The sequence below is a fragment of the Mesoplodon bidens genome (genome assembly GCF_964165515.1).
Source record: "Mesoplodon bidens genome assembly, chromosome: 15".
NCBI lineage: Eukaryota > Metazoa > Chordata > Mammalia > Artiodactyla > Ziphiidae > Mesoplodon > Mesoplodon bidens.
Genome location: NC_138171.1, coordinates 64,764,620 through 64,784,652, shown reverse-complemented (window position 1 = coordinate 64,784,652; position 20,033 = coordinate 64,764,620). Strand labels below are relative to the sequence as shown.

Here is a 20,033-nt window from a genome sequence, read left to right as displayed (position 1 = left end):
CCAGTGGGGGCCCAATAAATAGATTGAGTTTATCTATTAATGGCATTTCTCTTACAAAACTTGTCACTTTATACTTGGGAAGGAGCATTCATTTGAAGAACCTTTACGTGAATGGACTCAGCACGGCATGTGGTGTGCGGTTGGTGCAGGTTGGAGGCTGTGTGCTGATGGCGTTGGGGCCACAGGCCCTGACCGCCATCTCTAGCGGCTTCCCTTCACTGAGCCCACAGGTGTCTTCTGGGGATGGGGGGTCCAGAAGGGGCAGTTGGCCTGAGAGGCACGTGTTTTTGTTGTTGGTGAGAAACTCATGCTGGGACCCTGTCCTGGAGCCAGGGATTCCCTGCAGACCCAGCGGTTGTGGTAGGGTCTGGCTGGAAGAGGGGCAGCTGTCTCGGGCCACAGGTACCTTCAGTTTTAATTAATTTAAAAAATTGCTACTGGGCTGTTAAGGTCAGTTTAAAAGAAAGATTTTTGCTCTCTTCCTTAACTATTCAATGCTTAGATTTTGGCCTTAGTTATGCCAAAAATGGAGAACTACTTAAATACATTCGGAAAATTGGTTCATTCGATGAGACATGCACCCGATTTTACACAGCTGAGATGGTGTCTGCCCTAGAGTACTTGCATGGCAAGGGCATCATTCACAGGTACCAAGCCAGGGGGGTACAGGCTTTGCTCCCCAGGCCTGGGGGTCAGCTCTGGTCTCTTTTATGGAGGGTGGGATGCCTCACTGTGAGAATTAAGAAGAGTTCACATTACTCTGATGTTGAGAGACTGTGGACCTTTAGATCAGATGAAATTGGTCAGATGTCTTTTTTGCCAGACTAACGATGCTCTTAGCCATGTTGACTGGTGCTTTTATTTTGTCAGTTGTAGATTCTGTGTGTACTTATTTTCCATGATTTTCTGATAAAGTCAAATTGAAAATGTTCATTTAAGCTTTTTTTTTCTTACTGATTTTTTTTTTTTTTGGTGGTAAAATACCCATAACGTAAAATTTACCGGGAATTCCCTGGTGGTCCAGTGGTTAGGACTCCGAGCTTCCACTGCAAGGGGCATGGGTTCAATCCCTGGTTGGAACTAAGATCCCGCCGAGCTGCGTGGCGCAGACAAAAAAAAAAAGAAAAAAGCCTAAAATAAAATAAAATTTACCATTTTCTCCCTCCCAGTTTTATTGAGAAATAGTTGACATATGTATATATAAATATAAGGTGTACATTTATTGCGTAATGATACCACAGAAGGTTTAAAGGCGCTTTATAGGTTAGGCATGATAGATTATACTTCAATTAAAAGTATATTGAAATGGTAGATGTAGTTATGAAATGATGTAATTTGAATGTCCTCATTATATGCAGTTGATATTTGTTCAGTGCTAACTTTAGACTTGCATTCTTGGTTGTTAGTCTGTAAAGATTATAGGTATTAATCAGTTCATTTTGGTTTTAGCAAAATTTAGAGTTTGTAATAATGTTACTGTTTTAAATATTTCATCTCAAACGTAAAAAATCTGCTTTCACAGGGACCTGAAACCAGAAAATATTTTGTTAAATGAAGATATGCACATCCAGATCACAGATTTTGGAACAGCAAAAGTATTATCCCCAGAGAGTAAACAAGGTGTGTGTTTTATTTCTAGTAGATCCCTGCTCAGTGCTTAAATCAAAACCAACTTCTTAGAAACAGGTTGAATTGCATTATGCTTATCATTAATGACAGTTGTTTGTAGTACCTTTGTTATTATAAAATGGATGCTTGAGTTTTCACAGAGGAAGCCTCTGCCTTTGGGCAACTTTAGCTGAGGGTCTGGGCGGTGTGTGCCTGGTCTGGTGGGTGCAGGGAGGGGCTTCGCAGGCTGCCTGTGGTTGGTCCTCCTGACCTCAAGTGGTAGTAGGTCACCAGGCGCTTTCTGCATGTTGTCATAGGCCCTCGGATGCCCACTGTGGCTCACCCTTCCTAGTCATCTTCCTAGAAGATGCTGGGGTGCCACATTTGTTCCTGGTCTCCCATGCAGGGGTGCGAGGTCAGTGTGGTCAGCTCCCAGCTCTTTCTGTTGGCACTGTGGGTTCTCTGGGGTTGGGGCGCACACACACACACACACACACACACACGCGCACACGCACACACACACACCTGACCTTGTATCCCAGTGCCCACTGTCTGCTTGTCTCCTGTGCGCAGCTGCCAGGGGTGGTGGCCCAGGCACGCCGATTATAGTGAGGTTCTATAAGATCACAGAATGAGTTGGGGGCTGATTTTTTTCCTGCTGGTCAACTGCATGTTAATCATTGCAGACCCTTTTAACCACTGTTCCTCTAGGGTATTTCCTAGCCGGATTATGTACTGTGACAGTTGCTGGCAGTCCACCTGGGTCAGAAGAGAGCCCTGGATATCTTAGCTACCCAGGGGTATCTCGGCCATGGTGGGGATGGGGGCATCTTGCTGTCCTTCAGGTGTTTGTTGAATGGAAATCATAAACTCCGAGGGTATAAAAAATGGCAGTTTAACTCCTGAAGACTGTGTTCAAGTATTGGGGTAGAGAGAAGATAAAGCCCTTTATGGTGAGGGTTGGGGGAAACTCAAAGCCCCTGTGTGAGGTAATAAGTGACCTTGAAAATGAAACTTGGGTGTAGGGACAGGTGTGACTGTCAGAGCTACCCTGACCTGGGAGGCTGCTGCAGGGACCTCCACCCAGGGCGTGTGCTTCTCTGCCGGGCTTGTGGGTACCCCTGAAAGAAGGACCTTGATGGAGAGCCCTGGGGGGACGGACATGCTAGGGGAGGGTAGAGAGTTTGTTGGTGGAAGAAAGATTCAGACAGAAGCACCCACTTTGCTGCAGCTGCTCTTGCGTGGAAAAGGGGAGCGCTATGAGCATAGGGCAGTGGTGGGGAGGATCTGGGCCCCTCCGAAGAGCCCTCTAGCTCAGCTGCACTGGCCTGCTCTGCCTCGGGCTTGAACTGAGGCCTGTTTCGCAGCAGCTGTGGGGCTAACACCTGGGGTTTTGCTCCTCCCGGGCACGGTGGGCAGTCTTGACTCTGTGCTGCTGGAAGGGCCTGGCTGGGCCTCCATGGGTTCCCTTCAGCAGGGTGTGTGATCTTTCCTTTCCAGGCCTTTTCCCAGCCCTGTGTTTTCAAACTGAGGGTTCTTGTCAAGATTCTGTCAGTGCTTTCATCTGTGCACAGACACTCTTTGAGTCACAAGACGGCATCTTGAATTCGGGAACTTTTCTGAGAATCTTAAAGCACCACCCTTTTTTTTTTTTTTTTGTGGTACGCGGGCCTCTCACTGTTGTGGCCTCTCCCGTTGCGGAGCACAGACTCCGGACGCGCAGGCCCAGCGGCCACGGCTCACGGGCCCAGCCGCTCCGCGGCACATGGGATCCTCCCAGACCGGGGCACGAACCCGTATCCCCTGCATCGGCAGGCGGACTCTCAACCACTGCGCCACCAGGGAGGCCCAGCACCACCCTTTTGTGTTTGAAACAAAACTTGCAGTCAAGGCAGATGCTCTTATTTCTCAATGAGGCTTAGTCCTGGCGATGCTTGCCTACCTTTGTATTATACTTCCCACCCAGGGCTCCTGCCTGGAGGTGCACTTCCCAAGCCCCAGGAAGTCCTCCTGGCACCTGTGACATGCCCCAAACCTTGATCTGTTTGACTCATTCCTATTGTATAGTAACATTTTGTTGGCCAGTAATCATGTTTTGATAGACATGGTATAACTCGTAACCTAAGCATTGTCCATGACAGAGGTAAACCAAACAGGAACCTGAATGTTCTTGCTGGGCTGCTGGGCATCTCGTGTGTGACTTGCCGCTGAGACCAGCCACTGCCTGCCAGTAGGCCATGGGAGTCACCCCCTCAGAGTCTGCTTGGTCCTTTTTTCTTCACTTAGATTTTTTTCAGATCTGATATTTGGCACAGGCTAGTCCTACTGCCATGTAGCCATTAAAAAAAATGTAAGAACTTAAATGCACTGGTGAAATAGTGCAATAAACCTGATTTTTAAAATCTGTCTGGAAGCAGGAGGCTAAAAAGTCCTTAACATTGTAAACCAGGCAGAACTATCGATACTTACATATACACAGTTGAGTTGGCCTTTTTTTTTTCTTCTTAGAGGAAATGTAGAAAACATGTATAATTACGTGAATGAATAATTTTGGTGACATACTCTCATTTTCTGTTTGACGTAGTTTAGAATCTTAGAGTTTATTCCTGCATTAGCTTTTTTTTTTTAACATCTTTATTGGAGTATAATTGCTTTACATTGTTGTGTTAGTTGCTGCTATATAACAAAGTAAATCAGCTAAAATATGTGGAATGCTTCATGAATTTGCGTGTCATTCTTGCGCAGGGGCCATGCTAATCTTCTCTGTATTGTTCCAATTTTGGTATATGTGCTGCCGAAGCGAGCACCTGCATTAGCTTTATAAACTTTTGTACAGAGATGGTTTCCTCAAAACATCTTAAAGCTTCCAGAAGGGAAGTGTTGGTGGGTGCGAGGCCCAGGTTCCTTAGCTGTGCAGTGAGCATGTTTCGCCCTCCACCTCGTGAGAGACAGGCCGTCTGTCTTCACAGACCTCCGTCCCAGTGGGTGGCTCCTGGGAGCGGGGGAGCCCCACATCCCTCTCTTACTGCTGCCTGTCGGGTCCAGGGAGTGACCCCTGTGCAGTGAGGGTGGGTGGGCACATGGGTTGATGGGCCTTTCTGGCACAGAGGACTTAGGCCTTCTAACCTTGCACAGGGGTCCCACAGAGCTTTACACTGAGGGCGGCTTAATTACATGGAGTCAGCCCCTCATCTGTGGCCGTGTGCCTGGCCGTGGCCCTCTTTGCAAGAAGCTTGGGGAGTTCAGGGTGCCCTGGAGGTTGAGACTTGAGGTTTGTGTCTGGAGGCCTGTCCTGAATTGTGCAGGCCTTTCTGGTACAGTTGGGTGTGGAGGCTCCACTCACCACACACGGGGGTGCAGGCGGGGGCGGCAGGTGTGGGGACTGCTGGAGAGGGGATGCAGCGGGGAAGCCTCAGAACCAGCATCACTGTCACTGCACCTGTACCTGTGCAGTGGCCCTCTGTGGACCACCTTTGTCCAGACCCTCAGACCAGCGTTGACCCCCATCCTGCTGTGCTGTGGGCTGGAGACCCTCTCACAGCCTCTGCCCTGCTGCCACTCTAGCACATGCAGGGCCACCTGCCCCCCTATACTCCCACCACCAAGCACACCTCCCAGCCATCGAGAAGCGGTTACTCTGGTCTTTTCAGTATTGGTATTTGTTTAGTCATATCTGTGATGTATGGAGTGTTGTTGTTTTTAAAACTCAAGAGTACCTGCTTTTTGTAAAAATTCAGACCATCCTTATGATCTGATTTCCACCATCATCGATTTGTTTTCCCTGTAAATATTTAATATTTATTACTAAATACAAAGCTTCTTTTTAAAAAACATAACCATAATACTATGCCATTTTTATACATTAAAAAATTAGCATTAATAGCTTAGTATCTTAAAATATTCAGTCCGTGTTAAGTTTCCATTCGCCATAATTCCACATCATAATTTTTTGGTTGTTGCTTACTTGAATCAGGTTTCAAATAAAATTCTCACATTCAGCTTAGCTAATTTTTCTCTTAAATTTCTGTTACTTATAGCTTCTTCTACATCTGTGTTTTTTCCCTTGCAGTCTGTTGAAGAAACCAGGTCATTTGTCTTACAGAGTTTCCCAGAGTTTGCTGATTGCATCTCTGTGGAGTCATGTAACATGCTCCTCTCCCCTCTGTATGTCTTGAAACTTGGGAGTTGGATGTGGCTGCTTGATCACATTCAGGTTCAGTCCTTTCACACCAGAGGCTGGTGTGTGTGGTGTGTTCTTCATTAGGAAGCATGTAGCATCCAGTCGTCTCTCCCTGTCAACAGCCCTTTATAGCCATGATGGCCTAGATCCATCAATTCATTAGAGAATGCAGAGTGATCATAGCCCAGCTCTTTCATTCTTGAGCCGGAATTCTTTTTTTTTTTATTAAAAAAAATTGTTTTTAAATTATTTATTTATTGGCTGCGTTGAGTCTTCGTTAGTGCACGTGGGCTTTCTCTAGTTGCAGCGAGCGGGGGCTACTCTCTGTTGCGGTGCGCGGGCTTCTCGTTGCGGAGCACAGGCTGTGGGGCGTGCGGGCTCTAGAGCGCAGGTTCAGTAGTTGTAGTGCATGGGCTTAGTTGCTCTGTGGCAGGCGGGATCTTCCCGGATCAGGGATTGAACCTGTGTCCCCTGCCTTGGCAGGCGGATTCTTTTTTTTTTTTTTTTTTAATAAATTTTATTTATTTTATTTTTGGCTGCGTTAGGTCTTCGTTGCTGTGCGTGGGCTTTCTCTGGCTGCAGTGAGTGGGGGGGCCACTGTTTGTTGTGGTGCTGGGCTTCTCACTGCGGTGGCTTCTCGTTGCAGAGCACGGGCTCTAGGTGCACAGGCTTCAGTAGTTGTGGCTTGCGGGTTCTAGAGCACAGGCTCAGTAGTTGTGGCACATGGGCTTAGTTGCTCTGCGGCATGTGGGATCTTCCGGACCAGGGCTCGAACCCATGTCCCCTGCATTGGCAGATGGATTCTTAACCACTGCGCCACCAGGGGAAAATCCCTGGAATTCTTCTTTAAAGAGAAACTTCCCCTTAGCCACTATTTGTTTAACTAGTGATATTGATTGTGGAGGAAAAACAGGATAAATGCTTGCTTCATTCCCCTTTATTTGCAGCTTTTGGAAAGCATGAATTGGTTCACTGTCATCCTCCATCGATGACCAATTCATCAAAAACATTATTACCCCACCTCACAACATACACAAAAGTTAACTCAGACAGATCAGAGATCTGAATGTTGGAGCTAAAACTATTACACTCTTGGAAGAAATCATGGGAGTAAACATTCATGACCTTGGGTTAGACTCTGGTTTCTTGATACAATACCAGAAGTACAAGCAGCAGAACAAGTTTTAAAACTTTGGTGCTGTGAAACCATTAAGAAAGTGAAAAAGACAACCTATGGGGTTGAATAGGAAAAAAAATTTCAAATCATATATCTGATAAGGGGCTTGTATCCAAAATACATAAAGAACTCATAACAAAAAAAAATTTTTTTTAATGGACAAAGGGTCTGAATAGACATTTTTCTAAAGAAGATAAGCAAATGGCTAATAAACACATGAAAAGATGCTCAATATCATTAGGGAAATGCAAATCAAGACCACACTGAGACACCACTCCACACCCACTAGGATGACTAATCAGAAAGACATCCGATAAGAAGTATTAGCAAGGCTGTTGAGAGATCACAGCTCTTGTACTCTGCAGGTGGGACTGTCAAATGATGCAGCCGCTTTGGAAAAGTCTGGCAATTCCTCAGGAGGTTAAGCATAGTTACCTTATAATCAGCCATTCAGCTTCTAGGCATATATCCAAGAGAATTGAAAAACAAATGTTTACATGAAAAGTTGTACGCCAGTGTTCATAGCAGCTTTATTTGTAATAGCCAAGGAGTGGAAACAACTCAAATGTCCATCAACTGATGAATGGATAAACAGAGTGTGGTCTATCTGTATAGTGGAATATTATTCAGCCTTAAAAGGAATGAAGTTCTGATATAGGCTCCAGCATTGATGAACCTTGAAAACATTGTGCTAAGTGAAAGCCAGCTGGGATTAGGATAGGGATTTTGTTGAACGTATAGATGAGTTTGGGGAGTATTGCTCTCTTAACAATCTTGTCTTCTGATCCTTCAACGTGGAATGTCTTTCTGTTTATTTATATCTTTTGTAATTTCTTTCAAAAATTTTTTGTACTTTTCAGTGTTATAAGCTTTGCAATTTTTTTTTTAAATTTTCTTTTTGGCTGTAGTGGGTCTTCGTTGCTGTGCACGGGCTTTCTCTAGTTGCAGTGAGTGGGGATTACTCTTCGTTGCAGTGCATGGGCTTCTCATTGCGGTTGGCTTCTTTTGTTGCGGAGCCCGGGCTGTGGGGTGCGTGGGCTTCTGTAGTTGTGGCTTGCGGGCTTAGTTGCTCTGTGGCGTGTGGGATCTTCCCGGACCAGGGATCGAACCTGTGTCCCCTGCATTGGCAGGCCAATTCTTAACCACTGTGCAACCAGGGAAGTCCCAGATTTGCACTTCTTTTGTTAAATTTATTCCTAAGTATTTTATTTTATTTTTGAGGCTATTGTAAATGTAATTGTTTTCTTAATTTTCAGATTGTTCATTGAGAGTATATAGAAATATAGTTGATTTTTTTTGGTACACTGATCTTACGTCCTGCAACCTGGATGGACTTGTTTATTAGTTGTAATAGTTTTTTAGTGACTTCCTAGGGACTTCTTATGTACAGATCATGTCATCTGTGATTAGAGATAGTTTACTTCTTCCTTTCCAGCCTGGATGCGTTTTGCTTCATTTTCTTGCCTAATTGCCCTGGCTAGAACCTCCCCATTGAATAGAAATGGAGAGCAGGCATCCTTGTCTTGTTCCTGACCTTAGGGGAAAAGCTTTGTCTTTGACCATTGAGTATGATGTTTGTTGTGGGTTTTTCATAGGTGCCTTTATCAGGTTGAGGAAGTTCCCTTTTTTTTTTTTTTAATTTATTCATTTTATTTATTTTTGGCTGCGTTGGGTCTTTGTTGCTGCACTCAGGCTTTCTCTAGTTGTGGCGAGCGGGGGCTACTCTTTCTTTTTTTTTTTTTTTGCGGTACGCGGGCCTCTCACTGTTGTGGCCTCTCCTGTTGCGGAGCACAGGCTCTGGACACGCAGGCTCAGCGGCCATGGCTCACGGGCCCAGCCGCTCCGCGGCACGTGGGATCTTACTGGACCGGGGCACGAACCCATGTCCCCCGCATCGGCAGGCGGACTCTCAACCACTGTGCCACCAGGGAAGCCCCAGGGGCTACTCTTCATTGCGGTGCGCGGGCTTCTCATTGCAGTGGCTTCTCTTGTTGCTCTAGGCACACGGGCTTCATTAGTTGTGACACGTGGGCTCAGTAGTTGTGGCACACAGGCTTAGTTGCTCTGCGGCATGTGGGATCTTCCTGGACCAGGGCTCGAACCCGTGTCCGCTGCATTGGCAGGCGGATTCTTAACCACTGCGCCACCAGTTAAGCCCCGAGGAAGTTCCCTTCTGTTTCTGGTTTGTTTTATACTTCCCCATGAAGGAGTGTTGAATTTCTGTTAGATAGTTTTTCTGCATCTCTTGATCAAGATGGTCATGTGGTTTTTGTCCTTTATTCTAATGATGTGATGTAATATATTGATTGGTTTTTATGTGCTGAACCACCCTTGCATTCCTGAGATTAAATCCCACTTGGTCATGGTGCACACTCCTTTTTATGTGTTGCTGGATTCAGTTTGCTTGTGTTCTCTCCAAGAGCTAATAAGCACATTTTGTGGAGTGTGTTTGCTGTGCTTCACATGTGGGTTCATGGATAAGACAACAGCGGTCTGCACTTTTGGCTTTGAAGAGAGTGTTCTGACCTCAGGAGCATGTCAGGTCCGTCCGTCCCCACTGGCATCTCACAGTCTGACCTGCAGATCTGTGGTGGCCAGAGTGGTCCTCAGCCCAGGGTGCTGGCCCGTTTATTTGAACCACTTTGAGGGTGGAGGTAACAACCCAGCCCAAACCCTTCTTTACCCTGACCTTTTGGCCTCCTGTTGAGTGGGTCAGTGGCCTAAAGGAGGCAGCATAAGCCAACAGTGGCTTGTGGGCCTTGATTTTCCAATAGCTGGAGAATTTTGACCTCTGGCTAATCTCTGAGTTTACAGGGGGAGGTAACTAGATTATCTCTGTGGCTTTCTAATGCACTCTCAGGCTCTTACCCTGGTGTCACAGATAGAAGTCTGCCATTTGTGAAGTGGGAGAGGAGAAAATTACTTGCTTTCACTAACCCTTTGGTGAAATCGAGCATCTCCTTCAGTTATGAAGGTAGGCAACAAACATCTGTGTCATTAGAAATCACAGATGTTTTCATGTCCTGTCACAGTCGTCACAGATTCTTGATCTATTGTTTATGCTCATCGCTGCTTCAGAATTACTGTATTAATAGACCTGCTGCCAGATCTTGTTGGTGCATTAATTTAAAAAAAAAACATTAGTATATTGCATATTTATTACTTTAATATTTTGATACTTTCATTATGTATAGTCTTACAGATATTATTTTATGTCTTTAGAACATCATTCTGAGGACAGTTATTCTTTTCCACACTCCAGAGAATTCATTCATCTCTAGACTAGTGAAAGAGCTCCTTTCTAAGGGGGTGACTCTGTATCCCCAGGGACTTGGGAGTCCCTTTAAGAAGGTGGACATAGGCTCCTGGGGAAGAGGAAGCAGCAGGTGTTGTGGGGGACAAGCAGACGCAGGCCCAGAAAGCTTACAGCAGCAGCAGCAGCAGCACACAGTCCTAATACCATCACGATTTGCTCTTTAAAGCCCAGCCATGCGGTGTGTGTGTGTCTCCCGTCCACTTTGTTTTGTGCATAATGTAGCTATTTAAAAGCACAGATACCTCTGCATACTGTGTGATGGCCTGAATTATTTAATTATGTGTAATACATATCTTTCCATATAAAAATATATTTCTAGAACTTTTAAATAATAGCACTTAAAAATATAAATCACGGAAGTAATGCACAATTATTATGAAGAACAGAAACACTGAACAGGTGAAGTATCGAGTTGAAGCCTGGCCCCCGAAGGATTGTGTCATGGCCCTGCCATCTGTGCTGGCTCCGTCCTGGAGGATCAGGTGCCAGAAATGAATTGCTGGGTCGGAGAGCAAGCCTGTCCTGTATGGCTTTTGATGTTTTTTGGAAAATTGCTCCCCCAAAGTCAGCAGCATTTCACATTCCCACCAGTAGCACTGTGAGGTTTTCCTCTTCAAATCCTTGCCAATACTGTGCATTTTCCTTCTTTTTTATCTTTGCTGATTTGATAGGCTATTGTATTCATTAACATTTCTTTGATTCATTGTAAGGTTGAATGGTTTCACTTGGTTTTAGCTCTTGATTTGTTTTCTTCCTCTGTTGAATCACTTCAGTGTTCTCGGCTGTCAGGGTCCTGGAAGGATGCAAATGTGGCTGAGAAGTCTCTACAGGAGAGTAGCTGACCTAGGGGACCAGTTACAGACAGCAGGGCCCAAGGAAGCTGGACTTCCGCAGCGGGATAGAGAGCCCCTCGGCCCTGGGAGGGCAGGTGGGAGGGACCAGCACCTGAGGCGGGGGGCCTCTGTGGTGGGAGAGAGCTGTGGCCTGGGGGTTGGCCAGGAGGAATAATCTCCATCTCTCTCCTGTCTCCCACTGGGGGTTCCTGCTGGCTCCAGGGCACAGAGAAGGACGGAGACCGCATCTGGGAACACATGGGGAAGATGCAGCATGTCGGCCTTGTCTGTGTTTTTTAGGCATCTGCCTTTGGGGGCTGTTGGACCCACAATTAGGAAGTCTGCCGTATGGGGAGCCTTGCTGGCTTCCCACCCCAGGGATGGCAGATGGGGAGCCGATGGCCACCACGGCCAGTGGGCCTGCCTCACAGCAGACCATTGCATGCTGAATTGGTGTGGCCATGGGCCCTGGGTTTCTTTTGCATTTTAATTCTGGTGTTGTGTTGTTTATAGCCATACACTGTAAAGAATACAGCTGTAGACAGACAAAGCATATGTCTGTCGTGTTTTACTGCAGGTGGCTGTACCCTGTCAAGTTATTTCTGAGTCAGGCCTAAGTTGAGGTGCCCAGTACAGAGCCTTCAGTCAGTGCAGGAAGAGAAGGGTACTTTCCCCACACTGGAGCACTTTGTGTAGCAGGGTGGTTGACTTTGAGAAGGAAAGACGAAAAAGAAGGAAGTGTCAGCCATCCTCCCTTCCCCAGCTCTCCCTCCTCTAGAACATCCCAGAACTGAGTGAGTTGCTCCTGCTGTGTTTAGAGCCGGGTCTTTGGAGGGCAGGTGCTCATGTCTGGGCAGAGTGCTGTCCCAAGGAGGCCACCCAGGGCTTCACAGCCAAGCCGCTGGGGGAGTTTAGGGTTGGAGAATTCTTGGCTTTGGGGCTGTCTGGTGCCCTGCAGGATACTTAGCTGTATCCCTGGCTTCTACCCACTAGGTGACAGCAGCCCCTTCCTGCCCCCATTGTGGCAGCGAGAGATGTCTCCAGGCATTACCAGATGTCCCGGGGGCCCAGTTGTCCACAGCTGAGAGAGTGGGGCCAACAGGCAGGCCCCTTCACCAGGGGTCTGTTACAGTTTTTAGTGTTGCCTGATTTCAGAAGTGATCCTGAAGGGCCAGAGACCTCTCAGTGGTAGGTATATTGGTGTAATGTTTTACCCAGTACACTTTCTAAGTTAGTTCAGGAAAATTTGTCCATGGAGACAAGTAATTTCTAGCCCAGATTATTAAAGATGTTGAGGAAAGGGACAGCTTGATCTGTAGAAGGTCAGGCTAGGTGAAAGGGTCTTGTTTGTCTGGAGCACAGTGGTGTTGAGCTGTGGTGTTGTGTCCTGCACGTGCCCCGGGTTGCCGTGCAGGGACCTGGTCGTGGGAAGGGCAGTCTGAGCAGGACCAGAGCCTCGCTGGCAGCCGTTCAAAGCAGGTTACCGAGTCTGGTTATGCAGCGCAATCGTGGAAGGTCGTGGGAGGCAGTTGGGTGCCAGTGCCATGGGTGTCCCCAGTGAATCAATCAGTGGAGGTGACCCAGCACTTCACGTGCTCCTTAGAGTAGTGGTTTGTCCTCAGATGGTGGGCGGCTCTCACACGGGAATCCCCAATCCTGTGTCCTCTGGTCGTGGGCAAGGCTGAAAGCAGCTGTTCTGTCCCCGATGCCAGAGGGTGCTCCGCGGGGGATACCTCTGGATTGGCACCGGGGGGTGGGGGGTGGGCAGGCTGGCTTGTGCCCACAGTGCTGCTCTGTCAGGGCTGCCTGGCCACTGATGAGCCCCTGAGGACCTACTAGGGTGACGTGGGTGTCATGCCTCCTTGCGGCAGTGATGGGTGGGTCCAGCAGCCAGACCCCACAAGTCTGCAGTTGAACTTGGCACAATCCAGTACTGGAGGTGGCAGACTGTTGCAAAGGGTCTCTGGCCGTGACGCCCGAGTCTTATTCCTCTCGTAGTCCCTAACCTGCCTGAGCTGTTTGTTATGAGGAGAGGGTATCCCTGCCCTGCGTGCAGCCTGCGGGAGATCCAGTCCTTTCCACATTCTGTGTGTGTCCAGGGCTGTTTTAGGCACCAGAGGTCCAGCTGTGAACAGACAAGGCCCCTGTCCTCAAGATGCTCCCAGCTGACAGCACGCTGGGCGAGGGCCACTCAGGTGTGTTGGCGAAAGGCAGGGAGGGGTCTAGGAGGTGCTGCCCTGGCAGTCAGGGCTGGTGTTGCTGAGCAGGCGACCTTGAAGCCAGCCCTCGAAGGGGCGGGTCCAAGAAGGGGTGTGATGGGAGGGCCCCTGACAAGTCCTGTTCTTGGGAGTGTACAGTCTGATCTCAGGTGACGGTGGCTTCCCGAGAGATGAACACCGACTGTGCAGCGTCCACTGTGGAAAATGCTCTGTCTCAGCATGAACTTTACCCTTTTCCCTCTTCTCATCAGCCAGGGCCAACTCGTTTGTAGGAACAGCCCAGTATGTTTCTCCAGAGCTGCTCACAGAGAAATCGGCCTGTAAAAGGTAACCTGTTTTCATCTGATCCATAATTCTCTTTTCTCTAAAGTAGTTGGTATTTTTTTCAGGTGAAATTAATAGTTAAGAGAGTGCCTTTCATGGCCTTTACATAGCCAAGCCTACTTTGGAAGAAGTTAGCCTTTTGTCTTTTAACCAGCATCTTTCCTTTGATAACCTGTGTGCTACTTTGTTACTACTTATACTTCCTGGGGTGGTTGTTGCTTTTATGCTTCGAGATTTGATCTTGTTCCTTCAGGAACAACTAAACAACTAACTATTCAGTGGGGAGTACTGTGGCCGGCAGGTCTGTATTAGTGACTCGAGGCTTCCTGCTGTGTCCCAGAGCCCCGGGACCATTGGTGCCACAGTGCCACCTCCGGCTCAGGCACCCTGGCTGTGGCAGCAGCTGCACGTTAACTGTTCAGTGTAACGTGCTCTGCAGAGTGCAGGACAGGCCCAGAAGGCAGCGTCTGTGGGAGAGGACAGGACTGGGCCAGTTTCCCAGTAGGGGCCCAACCAGCACTACAGGGGGCAGGCCCAGTGGTGGCCACAGGATTGAGGACCTTGGTGGAGTCCTCAGTTGTGAAAATGAGAAGTGCAGGGGGTGGGATATTGTGTTCACAAGAGTGGAGGTCCAGAGAGTGGAGAGGGTCAGTGGCAGGGCAGTTGGGCAGTGGAGGTACAGCAGGTGGGGGTGCCGATGGCTAGGAGCTGGGAGAAGTCTGGGGTGCTGTCTTGGATGGACACGAGGCAGGTAGAAGACGGAGAGGCGGCAGTAGAACCTAGGCTTTCAGAGTTTGGGGATGACAAGTTCTGTGGTTGAAGCTTTTCTTTGGATTCTTCCTGCCCTGGGCCAGACACTCAACCCACTGGGACCATCGCTGGAGCTGACAGAGGCCCACACGGTCAGTGTTGTGCACTGGCAGGCTGCAAGGGGCCGCCTTCCTAAAGTGACAAGCGACTGCCAGGGCAGCAGAGGAGTGATGGTTCTGGGCACAGCAGCTCTGTGTTTCTGAGCCTGACGGCTTTTTAAAACCTCTTTAGGGGGTGGAGCCACAGGGCACAAACATGACAGTTGGAAGGATATTCAGAAAAATTAAGCTTGGGCATCTTAGCAGTTGCTGGGCTCTTTGGGCTTTTTTTGTTTTTGTTTTGCTTTTTGTTTTCTACTCTTATTGAACCAACAGACTTTGAGCTCTCACTGTGGGCCAGATGCTGTTGTAGGTCAGGGCTTCCCAGCTGGGACAGTTCTGCCTGCCAGGGGACATCTGGCCATGTCTAGACACAGTTTTGGTGTCACAACTTGGCGGGGATGGGGAGGGAATGGGTGGAGCCAAGGGCGCTGCCCAACATTCTGCAGTGTAGAAATGGCCCCCCAGCGAGGATGAGGGGTCCCAGATGCCCACAGGGCCCAGGCTGAGAGACCCTCCTCCAGGTGGTGGGTGCACTGGGCCAGCTTCTCCAAGTGTGTGTCACTGCTGCCTAAGAACTAGCTTTTCCTCAAGTTGGGGTTTACTTTCAGGAAGAGGGATTCCTTTCGTACTAACGGAGGAAGGTCTCCAGGCTCTACTGAGTGAGAGAAGGAAGACACAGAGTGGCCACCCAGAGTCACTTGTCTGTGCATTTAAACCTCAAGAAGGATATACAAGCCATGGATAACTGGTTATCTGTGGTGGGGGTAAGGGTTAGGGCTGTGAGCGAGACCTCACTGGGTGCCTTTTTATGCTTTTAATTTTTAAAGTCATGTGATACTTATTTTAAAAATAGTTAAGAATTTTTTCCTGATTCTAAAAATAATACTTATTCATTATAAAGAATGCTTAGAAAATATGGAGAATAAAAAAAAAAAAAGTAGAGAGTTTCCCAGTGGTCTAGGGGTTAGGATTCGGCGCTTTCACTGCTGAGGCCCAGGTTCAGTTCCTGGTGGGGAGCTGAGATCCCACAGTCCGGGTGGCCAAAATAAAACAAACAAACAATAAAAGCCAAAAAAACACTCATAGTCTCCAACCCACTTGTAGTCACAGATAATGATTGGGTATGTGTTTCTTTCCAGCTACTTTTTTCTGTGTGTTTTAAATGTGTTTACATAATTTTTATACAACTGGAATCATACTGAATAACCAGTTTTGAATCCTGCTCCCTTTGATTATATGATGAACATTTCCCCATATCACTAACATTATTGGCAGAAATCTTTTAACAGCTGTGTGATTTTCCAACATATGAATTCATTGTAGTTCATTGAGCTTTTCCTTTACTGTTAAAGACGTTGAAGTAGTTTTCATATATTGGGCACAGCCTGGTGTGCCTCTACGTGCGGCATGCCCTGCGCTGGGGAAGAAGGGCCCTCCTGCCTGTTCAGCTGGAGAGTCTGCCAGGGATGCCCCACGTTCCTCTTTGAATTTCAAGAAGTAGAGTCACTTGGTTTAACTGAGCATTTAAAAAATCATGGGTGCATACTGCTTTCCAGAAATGTTACACTGGCTTCCCCCTTTAGTTTTCATTGTATTAAAAAACATTTTAAATGGCAAGATACCTGTGGAAAGTTAGCCCAGAAGCCGTTCTGCTGGCAGTCCCACTCCCTGGAGATGACCTGTGAAAGCAGCAGAGGCAGCCCCACCCCACAGCCCTGCCCCTCCTCTCTGGCCACTGCCACATGGAAAGGCCGATACTTTTCTGTTGGCGTTTTTCTCTTGTAGCTCCCCATTTTAACTACACTAAACAGCAGAGAAAACCAAGTATAAGAACTAGTTACTGAGTAGAATGTACGTTCATTTTTAACATGCCCTTCACTCCATCTGTGTGTTATGACTCAGATTTCTGATCTGTGGCATTTTTCACCCACATCAAGTGCTTCGTCTACCCCGGGCCAGTGGTGCTGTGATATGGGTCCGAGGACAGAGCCTTCACCCAAGGCCCCCAGCACTGTAATTGGCCTGTTGTCTCCACCCACGACCTACGATTTCATCTTCCAGAATGCCAAGCTGTGGCCTCTTCCAGAAACTGACTGTATCCAGCAACGCATGAGCCCTCCGTACATTTAGGGCTTGCGGGGAGGTAGTTGGCCATGCAGGGCAAGTTGCGTCTTGATGCTTTCATAGGACTGAGCTGGGAATAGAATGCAAATTTACAGAGGAAATAAAATATGCAAAGTAGTTCTCAGCCGTGAACTCTGAGATGCACTGAGGGGAGAGAAAAAACAGGAGCAGGAGGGAAGGAGGGTGGTGAGCAGAGCAGCCCTTCCAGGGTCCCTGCCAGCTGGTTCTGGAAAAGACTTAGGGAAATTCAGAACCGTAGTGTGTTTCCTTTAAAATGTATAATTAAGGGCTTCCCTGGTGGCGCAGTGGTTAAAAATCCGCCTGCCAATGCAGGGGACACGGGTTTGAGCTCTGATCTGGGAAGATCCCACATGCCATGGAGCAACTAAGCCCACGCGCCACAACTACTGAGCCTGTGCTCTAGAGCCGCGAGCCACAACTACTGAGCCCACGTGCCACAACTACTGAAGCCCGCGCTCCTAGAGCCTGTGCTCCGCAACAAGGGAAGCCACTGCAACGAGAAGCCCATGCACCGCAATGAAGAGTAGCCCCCACTCGCCGCAACTAGAGAAAGCCCACGCACAACAACGAAGACCCAATGCAGCCAAAAATAAAAATAAAATTTTAAAAAATATATAATTAAAATGTTCATAAAGGAGGGGCAGGGCTTTGCACAGTGAGTCCAAGAAGGGAAAGTGAAAGCTTGCTTTGTGCGCATCCTGTGGACTGTGATTTGGCTCCTTGGCATACGTGAGCTCGCGTCTGTGTCCTGGGGGTAAACAGTGAGCTGTGAGAGAATCTGAGACTCAGCTGTACTAACCTGCCAGTGCCCCTGCCCTCGCCCCTGGCACTGGAAGAAGGGGCTTTTTGGTCAGTGTTTGCTGTAGTCAGGAGTGACCGCTGCTCTCTGGCCAGGACCAGACCGGGCCTGTGAGGTCGTTGGTTGCCCCTGAGCAAGGCACCAAGCCTGGCCCAGCAGTGCCTGCTGTGTGTGTGGGGGATCCTCTGGTCCTGGATCCGCAGAGAGGCCCCCTCAAGGGGAGCCCAGAGCAGGTTTCCACCCTCACACTGACGTGGTTTTAAAGGTGAGAAATAGATCAGAGGCTGAAATGGGTGGTGTGAGTAGACAGGATGGAAATGAACCATACTCGCTACTGAAATGTTACAAATGTCATTCTTCTTTGTTTTTCCCCTCAAAGTTCAGACCTTTGGGCTCTTGGATGCATAATATACCAGCTTGTGGCAGGACTGCCACCGTTCCGAGCTGGGTAAGAGACCCACACCCCACACCCCGCTCCTAGCCCTTCGCAGCAGCCTGACAGAGAAGTGGGAGGGGGCAGTCCCAGGGTTAGGGCAGGGTGGGGGGAACTTTTTATCACGGCTCTTTAGTGAACATGGTGGCTCTCTGGGGAGAGAGGGAGATGGCTGTCCCAGGAAAGTACAGCTCTGTACTGGGGAGGTTTGTGTGACCCTGCCCAGAATGATGGCTTTTCTTATTTTACAGAAATGAATATCTTATATTTCAGAAGATCATTAAGTTGGAATATGACTTTCCTGAAAAGTTCTTTCCTAAGGCAAGAGATCTTGTGGAAAAACTTCTGGTAATTATTTCGAATTTTCTTCTGGTAGGATGATCCAGTAGCCACACCCTGAGTCCCTCTGAACTTGTGGTCAGAGGGCCTTTCCTTGGAGGCACCTATGTTTAATAAAAGGGCATTTTAGGGCTGATAGTGATTGTAGGTAGATGCATATCTTCAGTCTCATCCCGTCAGGCCTTTTCAGTTTCCAAGTGCCTGATTCCTGAGCTTAATAAGATAGGAAATTACTGTATCACTTTGCATTTGCTCATCAACACACACACCATTTTAAGTTACCAGATGCTGGAGCAGCTCGGCATGCTGCAGTGTCAGGTGGCTGTAAATTCTACTTAGCGACATCTGTGAGTATCAGCTTTAGAGTCAGCTACATGAAGGTGCTAGAGATCAACCCAAGTTATATAGCAAAGGTAAACAGATTTACCCAGGAAGGGAGTGTCTGTTTATGTTCTAGAAACTATAGTGTCCCTTTCCCTGATGTGTTTTGGCTCCAGACCTTCCATTCACTTGATTTGGGGGAGCAGGGTCAGTCAGCCTCTTCCCACCTGTCCCTTGTGTGTCTGTCCCCTCAGTGGGGGAGTGCGTTGGATCCTCTGTGGGTCTTGGGGGCGCAGCCGAATTCTGGAGGAACTGGCTGTGGGGCCCTTTGAGACCACGTGCAGGTGGGACCCAAGGCCCTTTACTCCCCATCTGTGAAAGCTTCCTGTTCACGTAAACTCTTCATTCTCTTATTAAAGCCAGTGAGTTCCTCTTTTTCCTGTTTTAGGATTTTAAGAGAATACTTGCTGCTATTCATTAACTTTTGATGTTGTGATTCATTTTCACCTGTTGGGGGAGGGGCAGAGACTCCGGAGAAGTGAAAGCTGCGCGTGGCCACCCCCCACCCCCCACGGTGACTCAGTTGCCCCCAGCACACCGTGCCCTTCCTGTTTCCAGGAGATCCCAAGAATTGAGAAGAACTACTCAGAAATAATTTTTTTTGTCAGAATTACTTTTTAACCCCGACGCTGACCTGACTTCTATTTAAGGTTTTAGATGCCACAAAGCGATTAGGCTGTGAAGAAATGGAAGGGTACGGCCCTCTGAAAGCTCATCCGTTCTTTGAGTCCATCACGTGGGAGAACCTGCATCACCAGACGCCTCCGAAGCTCACAGCTTATTTACCGGCCATGTCGGAAGATGATGAGGACTGCTACGGCAATGTAAGCCAATTGCCAGCGCACCAGGGCCGAGATGGGTCCTGCCGGCCTGCCTGGGAAGTGGCTCCTCTGGGCAGGGCCAGGGACCCCAGGTGGTAGGATGAGTGGCTAAAGGGGGAGCCAGTGTAGATCCGTGGAGGGGGAGGAGCAGTGAACACTCTGTGGCCCGAGTCTGAGTCCCTCACTGAGACTGGGGCCGAAGAGGCTTATGTCTGCCCCGAGTGCAGATCGCCAGGTGCATGCATCCCTTTCTCATTTCCTCTAGTTAATTTTTGCCCAAAGGGGTCGAACCAGAGCCTGGGCACTGATTCTGCTGGTGGGCTTCTGTTTTCCGGTTTTGGCTGATGTCCTTATAATTTTGTATCTGAAGACATTCCGGAATGCCTCTGGTATTTCCCAGAGAATGCCAGGGTGCTGCTGCTGTTTTGAACTTTTGGGGGATGTAGTGTTGAGGATGGACACTGGTCACTGTCGGCTCTTAGTGCCTGGTACAAGCGGGACAGTGGGTGCAGGCCCGAGGGATGAGGCACCCTGGGTTCCGAGGGAA

At 48.2% G+C, this 20,033-nt stretch overlaps 1 protein-coding gene across 1 annotated transcript in view; it reads left to right on the top strand.

Moving 5' to 3' along the window:
- Positions 1-20,033, top strand: part of PDPK1 (3-phosphoinositide dependent protein kinase 1) — a 72,459-nt gene that overhangs the window by 36,125 nt on the left and 16,301 nt on the right. Inside the window, exons 5-10 of the mRNA XM_081256836.1 lie at positions 503-647; positions 1,523-1,620; positions 13,585-13,660; positions 17,892-17,960; positions 18,197-18,293; positions 19,316-19,489. Of these exons, the coding sequence (XP_081112962.1) occupies positions 503-647; positions 1,523-1,620; positions 13,585-13,660; positions 17,892-17,960; positions 18,197-18,293; positions 19,316-19,489 (659 nt within the window). The remainder of the gene's footprint in view (positions 1-502; positions 648-1,522; positions 1,621-13,584; positions 13,661-17,891; positions 17,961-18,196; positions 18,294-19,315; positions 19,490-20,033) is intronic.